At 44.4% G+C, this 8505-nt stretch overlaps 1 protein-coding gene across 1 annotated transcript; it reads right to left on the reverse strand.

The window, feature by feature from the left end:
* On the reverse strand, positions 1–8459 carry LOC144101140 (uncharacterized). Its single transcript, XM_077634176.1, has 4 exons — positions 8436–8459; positions 4483–4529; positions 3321–3689; positions 1–2181 (listed from the first exon to the last, which is right to left on the reverse strand). Exons 2-4 carry the CDS (start codon positions 4517–4519, stop codon positions 1961–1963), a joined length of 627 nt encoding a protein of 208 aa, XP_077490302.1. The 5' UTR covers positions 4520–4529; positions 8436–8459; the 3' UTR covers positions 1–1960.
* Positions 8460–8505: the final 46 nt, after the last annotated feature.

Here is an 8505-nt window from a genome sequence, read left to right on the forward strand (position 1 = left end):
TTTCAGCACATGAAGCAAGTAGGACACATGTGTCCCGCTGCACTGCAAACAGTTAATACTGTGCAGCCGCACACTTATATTCTAATAGCCGTGGAGAATAAATGCACCAAGGTCCTTCAAAACACCTGTTTATTTGAAATACTTCAAATAAAACTACAAAACTAGTCGTGAGTGTTATCTCTGGCACTGGGGCGCATAGCAGCATTCCGTGTTTGCAACAGATGACGGTGTGTTTTTATATTATTATTCTGAAAAGGTGCGCTCTAAGGCGTACTCCAGACTGCACTGCCATAGTTCGTGACTGGTTTAGAGCTTGAATCTATATCCTGTGGAGGACGAGATTTTACGTGAATCCATATGTTTATTTTCAGTCATTTTGATTCTCCTGCTGAGCTTACGGCGTGTAACATGTCATTTACTCCAGGTGCGAAGACGGAAATGCCAACTTTATTTCCTCTATTTACTACTCAATCATTAGTTAGAGATAGACCCCCCCCCCCCCCCCAATTATCCTCTCTATTCACCCGACATACGCGACATATGCAGACGCACTAACACAATACTTTGATGGAACTGACTGCTATAAATATCCGTTTTTTTTTTCTGCATAGGATATCGTATTGGAACCACTTAACCACTTTTTAACAGTTTGAAAGGCACTTGGTGATTATTTTGTTCCGTCATGTGCTTTGCTATTGTGTTCTGTATTCTCTCTGAGTGCTTTGCTAAAATGCGTATCTCTTACTCGGACCCGGCGCGGTGGCTCAGTAGTTAGGGCGATCGGCAACTGATCCGCAGTTCCCGGGTTCGAACCCGACCGCGGCGGCTGCGTTTTTATGGAGGCAAAACGCTAAGGCGCCCGTGTGCTGTGCGATGTCAGTGCAAGTTAAAGATGCCCAGGTGGTCAAAATTGCTCCGGAGCCTTCCACTACGGCACCTCTTTCTACCTTTCTTCTTTCACTCCCTCCTTCATACCTTTCCTTACGGCGCGGTTCGGGTGTCCAACGATATGCGAGGCAGATACTGCGCCATTTCCTTTTCCCCCAAAACAATTATTATTATTATTATTATTATTATTATTATTATTATTATTATTATTATTATTATTATTATTATTATTATTATTATTACTTGGACCGCACTGTGGTCTGCTGTATGTACTCAATAAAGAAATAAAATTATATTACTCTCTTATTGCCTTTCCTTTAACTAATCTTTTATACCCATGTTTTTCAGTTGTGTTCAATTTATATCACCCCATGCTCAGCACATTGTTGATGCTATCTCTAATACTTCGGTACACTCGGCCATCTACGTTTTATTTGCTTTGTATGAACTTATTTTAACTCAAATGACTTCTAATCTTTGTCCGTACCAACATGCCTAGCCATGATGTAGCACATGAGCCGTGACATCGATTGTGCTTTACCTATTGTGTCCCAGTAATCTACGTATAGATCTATCTGAAAGGAACGCAGACCTCGGCACAGCAGACGAGAATGCACTATCTTTAGAAATGGCCAACACACTCTGCTAGACAAAAAAAAAGAAACTTAACGACGTTAGTACTGTGTGTACCGCGTATGGCAGTGGTGTCATGTATACAACTTTGCCGAAAAATAAGGGAGGAGTTTACTAATGAAATAATAAAGGCTGATGAGGCTGGCAGCCCTTATAAAAACTTCTTTAGACAGTCCATAGACTGTCCATAGACTTCTGTCTATAAATCGTATAGATCCTCTGTAGACAACCCCTAGAGAACAGTCTATAGGCAATACAAATCCTATAGACAGTCTATATATATTATATAGATTTATGGCCATACACTTTAGTAGAGTTTTGTCTATAGACTATGAATATACAAAAATAAATATCCATATGAAGGTGACAGAGTCTATAAGAAGTCTATAGACTGTCTGTAGACCATTTTTGTAAGGGAGAAACTGATGTGACCACTGAGCTACCCGCCGATGGCAGACCCTGGGCTTATGCTTGCCAGCATGTCGCGTAACATGCCTGCGTATGAAATCGCAAGCGCTTCCCACATCGTCATCTCCACATTCTCGGTCGCCTTGGCCGTGAAGACTTCGTCGACGTCGGGGTGAACAAGAACGCTGTCCATTTCTTTCATTGCCATTTTCAGGGAGTAGAGATGAAACGCAGTCAGTTGGGTCGGCCTGCCTGTTTCAGGAAAAACAAAAGTTAGGAAGACAATTAAGCTCCTCGTTGAGGATATGACACTACCTTCTTTCCTAATTAGTACCTCTTTATACACATCCGTTATCATTCATCAGTAGGCATACTTGACCGCGTGATGCACCACAAGACTCATAAGGTCTCTCTTTAACCAAGTCGAACGAACGTGCCTCAGTGGCTTGGGTGTAGCGTGTCTTGCTCGCAACCCAAGTGTCGTCGGTTCGAGTCTCAGCGAATTACCCTAATATCCCTTTGAGCATAATTATTTACACTCCATCCTAATATGTCATAATTATATTTGAGTCACGCTACGACCTCGTAATAACAATTTAACACAAGACTTAATTGTTTGGTTTATGGTTTATGGGTGTTTAACGTCCCAAAGCGACTCAGGCTCTGAGGAACGCCGTAGTGAAGGGCTCCGGAAATGTCGACAACCTGGGGTTCTTTAGCGTGCACTGACATCGCACAGTACACGGGTCTCTAGAATTTCGCCCCCATCGAAATTCGACCGCCGCGGCCGGGATCGAACCCTCATCTTTCGGGCCGGAACCCGAGCGCCATAACCACTCAGCCACCGCGGCGGCACAAGGTTCAATTGTATTCATTCCACAGCTGCTCTGACGTCACGATACTCTCGACCAATCGAGATTTTCTTAACATGCCAACGACGGCAGCAACTTAGGCGAACGGAAACTAAACACTGTCGCTTAAAAGGTATAAGAGGTAGCATCACTATTGTCAACCTTAATGCTTGTATGCTGTTGTCAGCAGTCCTTCCCTCGGTATGCGCCTAGAGAGATTTCTTGAGTAACTCGGCATGTTTCCTAACTTGTACACTGGAGCAGCTGAGCGGCACGAAGTGTACTGTTCCTGAGCACGAGCACTTGAAACAATCCTAGCAGCACAGGCCATCCGCCCAATATTGGAAATGTGTTGGCAAAGGCTGGTCCTATGTTGGACCGGTCTTTGTGAACACAATGCCAATGTTGGGCGGATGATCTGTACTGCTTGAGAAGTTTTAAAGAAATGCCGACTAACTCGAGCAGTTTAACATGCTAGATGCAATGCTAGCTGCGTGCACTCGTGATTATATGCATACACGCAATCAAAGTAAGTCTTGCCTCGCGTAGCGGTGATCTCCATCTCTCCGAGACCTTCTCGTACAAAGAACTGCAGGTGACGCCCTTCGCCACCAGGCACCATGGTCTCGAGATCGTATCTCGCCATCAGACCGGTGAATGACAGGGCGCAGGTGATGGTAACGGTGCCGGCGGACCACGCCTTACGGCAGTCACCCTGTCGCTGCACACGTCGGCGAAACCGCCAGGCCGTACCGTTGACCAGCTCGAAAGGGAACACATGAAGCACCGTGTCGTTGAGGACGTCCACTTCGAACCCCAGGTCTTGCAGAGGGAACGAGTCACGTGGAACAAAATCCAGTAGGTTGTCGGCGAAGAAGTTCTGCGATGGGTTCGTGCACTGCCCGCCATCTGCTGACAAAAAAGCGTACGAAAGTTTGTGTTGCTGGGTTCTTGCAGCGTCGACATTGGCGAAACCATGCTGGTCAGCATGCCGTGACGTCACGAAGACGCCACTGCAACACGCAACGCGTCGCTTCAAGAGTGACCACAGAGTGACACCCCGCGGCATCTACCGGAGAAAACCAACAAAGAGTTGTGTTCTATATAGAAATCTTTCGCTGAATATCTCGTTACAGAGTGCTAACCGTCGTGTGAGTTTTTGTCATGATCGAATCATTCGTCATGTTGACGGTCTTACTTGCATAGCACCTTTATTCAGAGGTCCCATTATGCGTGAATTGCGTACAACACAACTTCGGCGCACGGCTATTGACGGGCATTGCGCTGTCTCTAACTTCGGATATCAATAACATGTATCGATCGTTTTTGTACAATTGATACGCAAAAGTATCAAATTGTCTTCTTTTAACCGAACTAAGGAGATAGATATAAGTGCGAGTAAATCAGGGTCAATTCTATAAATATCTGCTTCTACGCAACTCTGTCACAAAATAACATTGCCGTTGTTGTCATAGTAATCAGTGTGGCGAACGTAACGAGAATACCTATAGAAAACACTTTTCATGAAGGAGTCTGCTTTCGCTTTGTTTTCCGTTATCTGAAAGTCCATGACAAAGCATTTTCTCTTCGGCCAGCACATGCTGTATTTAAATTAACTGCACTGTTCAGCCTTTTACTCCAGAGACAATCGTTTTTCACACTTACGAAAGTTTGTCGCACTAATGAGCAAAGGCCTACTTACAAAACAGCAGAAGCAGCATTGCAGCTATGAGTAGCATCTTGTTGGACCTACAAAGACAACAGAAAACAATCAGGCAACATTCACCTTGTGGGAACTTGTCTTCTTAACGAATGTTGCTAGCCTAAGCTATTCATCTCTTGACAAAGCTTGTGATAAGCGTGCTCATGCGCTTAATTTGTATGCAATGAGTATTTAAAGTTAAGGGAGGTGTCGGGGGGAATCTCGGACCCACATCCATTATTGACAAGGGATCTGAGAAATTCCGTGCTACAATGTAGAGACTGCATGAATCCTAAACAGGCAGCCATTTTTTATTCCTGTTGTCAGTGGTGGTCAGAACGCTCCCTCTGTATCGTTTAGAAAATTTCACTGATATTTACCGAGAATTCTTAGCATGTGGGCAGCACTACGCAAAGGTTGGAAGAAAAAAGGGAGACCCGTGCCCTTACATCGCGAGTTAATCCGGAGCTGGCCACTCAGATACAAGACAACACAACAACACCACACAACAACAGCGAGCACACTGGCAGAGCATTGGGATCGTTTTGTTGTCCTCTAACCATCTTAACCGGAAGACAAGCACTTCGCAACTGTCTTCCTCGCCGATTTCTTTGGGATCACTGCTTCCTCATTGTGTTAATAACGCTATAACGAGGATCTCGATTCGTCATGCAGTCATGCTAAGTATCCTATTGGCAAATTTCTCGCACTCACCTTCGTGTTCCAGGACTGCGAAACAAACACTCGGTGCCTATGTCACTGATATCTGCCATCATTTTGGCTCAGGACGTGGAAGCAGATAAAGCCGGATGACTCGTAGATAATGGGCCCGGCCCCGTTATCCTCCGCGAGCACAATGAAGCCGCCAACAAGAGCTGTCGGTCTGGAAGTCCTGACGTTAACGGGTCGGGGTTTCCCTACGGAGTAGCGCTGTTTGATAAGAAGTCTGGGTGCTACTTACTGATGTGTAAATGAAAGCTGGCGGTATATGATTAGAGATACAGTTGAAGTGAATGCACGTGGCGAGGCATACTGTGCATACTTATCTGCAGTGATGCGCACAGTGCCCTTTGGACATGAATAAAAACAATATCTTGTTTTTGCGATTGTTTCATTTGTCGCTGGAAAGAGTACCCGCGGGCTCTGGCCAGGCAACGGAAGGCAGCGCTGTAACCTGCTAAATAACACTATAACCAATCATGAATCGTGATTGGCTGCCGAATACAAGCGGGGGATTCTGGTTTCATATCACGGCAATCTTTCAGAGCCACTCCCTTGGGCGAACCAGTACGACTGGTTGTAAATACCGTCCTCCGTTTATATTTTTTATACTTATACCTTGTGAGGCTTCCTCCTGCGCCCCTCCCCACCTCCTCCTCCGAAGCTTCTTGCTTTCGATAAATGTTCAATCACCATCATCACCTAATAAGGGAGAAACATACCCAACAATTCTGGACAAAAGCTTTTTGAGCGGAAAACACTTTATGAACGCAATATTTACATATAATATAAGAGTTACGTATAACAAATAATTTACCTGCCAGCCACACCCGACGGCAGTCCTGAATTTGTTTTGCTATTAGCGTTTTTGCTATCGTCAAAAGCGTTCCTTAATGGTTTTGTATGGCAGTCTTAACCGCTCGCTGCGATCGATGAAAGCTCGTTAAAAGAAATATTTTGTTACACATCAGAAGCATGGGCCATTATCTTCAATATTTCTATAACAGTACCTAACAATTTTTCAATATTCAAATTTTTGTCCGATAATGCTGAACATGGAACGGAAAGAAGATAGAAAGAAGAGAAAATAAAATAAAAAAAAGCTCGTAAGAGATAGAAGAAGAAAAATAAAGTAAAAAGTTAAAACAATGTGCATCCATCTTCTAAATTTAATGCCACTACAACCATTGAACTTGGTGTGCTCTCGATACACATGAAAATCTTTACCCCAAATGGCGTAATTCAAGCTTTCAGTTCATTCGAACTGACGATTTGCATCTGTGAACATTGCGTGCGTTAAAGGGAACCTGGTTGGGCGCCTTTCAATTAACTGCACGTAATTTGAACAAAATTTTGTTCCCCTTCGAATTCCAAATACGGTGATTCGGCTATACGTAGATTTCACGATTTTAATGTCCAGTGTACAGCAAGTGGGGTACGTGTTTTGCCTTGACATTACCAGACATGTAGACTGTTTCTAAAGTTCTCATGAATTCTCTCCCATTTGTGTAAGTATTTTATGCGCAGGGACAGTACTCGTGTGAAAAGATTGCACGTAACTGATTCTCACCCTTCAGAATCCTGCTCACGCCGCACTTTGGTGCAGCGCCTTTTTTTACAAGACGAGAGAACGAGCATGCTGGTTTGCACTCGGGCCTTAACACCCATTTCCACCTGTGGATCATGGGTAATGCCTATACGTTGTACGACTATATTTGCAGAGCACTGCCTAACATACCTACTTGTAGCATCTTCTGTTTGTTTTAAATCCCCCCCCCCCCGCCTTTCATTTCCTGAGATTGCGGTTAATGCAAGCTACAGGGGGGATTAGCCTTTCGGATTCTGCCGGCAATTGCTCCACAGTAGCAACATTTATATTTTAAAATCCGCAGAAACCTGAAACCCGGCTGAGCTACAACGCTAAACACAGATCACTAACAATATTCAATAGTCAACTCCTGCTTTCAGCATATGGAGTCCAGATCCGAGTTCTGGAGGAAATTCAAAAGAAGCCGAGAAGCCTCCTTTGTACGTCACTGATTTACGTGCGGGCAGACAAGGTCCTCTCCATTTCATTATGATGCATTTCCACTTTCCTTTTTCCTAGCTTCTTCTTCACTTTTTAATGTTTTTTGCGTTAGGAGGGCCATGACAGTTTGAACTGTGCGGCATAGGCATCTGTGTGAAGCCTCCACCAGATGGCAGACGGAAAGGGGCGTTTATGGGAAGTTCCCATTCTCCACCATTCACCTGTTATAGCAGCGACTAAAAACGAGACACCGATTCTAATTACATAGCAGAGACAGCAACTTGGTAAGGACTCTTCAGTGATATGTGATAGTGGCTGGGTTCTAGCGACTATGGTAGCTTAGTGAAGTTACAAGTAGCTTTAGTGGTCGTAGTGGTGCAGTTAGTGTTCAATGCGGCCGAACGATAGCACAAGGCAGGCGATAGTAGAGAAGAATTCCTCCGCATCAATCTAGTTGATCGGCCATCAGTTTTTCTATTTCGTCTAGTTCGATGCGAAGAAAAATATGAAAAAGAAGGATTGGCTTCCACCGAAAAATAACGTCATCACTTCGAATCGCATCTAAACTAAAAAAAAAACAGGAATAAATAAGGAAAGAACCTAAATGTGCATCGGCCAGTGCCCAATTTGGAGCATCGCTGACAACTGCCATTACTTCTTGAGTTCGGTTTAGGAAGTTAGTACAAGAGTTAGCCACTGTGACGCACGCTGTGTCTGAAAAAACGGCAAGAAAACGGCAAGAAGATGATACTGCACATTCTAACAGTGGCTGCGTAGAAAACAGTGTTTCATACCTAAACGTATTCCCGGCATCTGGGCGGAATGTGAACCTTTCTTTTCCCCCCAAAGTAAAAAAAAAAGACAGGAAATTTATGACAGAAACTTGTGCTACATGTTTACGCGCTATCATTCATCGAGTTTAATACGAAATCCTTGCCACAGCAACGAGTTTTCATTTCTTTGTTTAACTCTCAAAAGCGTGCGAAACCGCGGGGTTTTACTGAGCACCAGTTTTTCCGGACGTGTTGGTGGATGCATGCACTGCAACACACTCAGCTCTGGTTGCAAGCACGCACAACATCGCACATAAAGACTAAAAAAGCAAACTAGCAAAAAGTCACAACAAACAACCAACGGAATGACAACGTCAACATCGTCAGCACGTGCGGATATTCTGCGCTATCAGCAGTCTACCGCTACTCACTTATATCCGTGTTCAAGGTACGCGCATTCTGTTGGCTCGTGGAGAGGGCAGGTGACGGACGGATCCTCGT

Source organism: Amblyomma americanum, chromosome 8 (assembly GCF_052857255.1).
Source record: "Amblyomma americanum isolate KBUSLIRL-KWMA chromosome 8, ASM5285725v1, whole genome shotgun sequence".
Classification (NCBI taxonomy): domain Eukaryota; kingdom Metazoa; phylum Arthropoda; class Arachnida; order Ixodida; family Ixodidae; genus Amblyomma; species Amblyomma americanum.

Coding starts and splice junctions, on each gene's coding strand:
- LOC144101140 (XM_077634176.1), bottom strand. CDS start 4,519: ATGCTACTCATAGCTGCAATGCTGCTTCTGCTGTTTT. Junction 3,690..4,482: donor AATGCTGCTTCTGCTGTTTT/GTAAGTAGGCCT, acceptor TTTTGTCAGCAG/ATGGCGGGCAGTGCACGAAC. Junction 2,182..3,320: donor GGAGATCACCGCTACGCGAG/GCAAGACTTACT, acceptor TTCCTGAAACAG/GCAGGCCGACCCAACTGACT.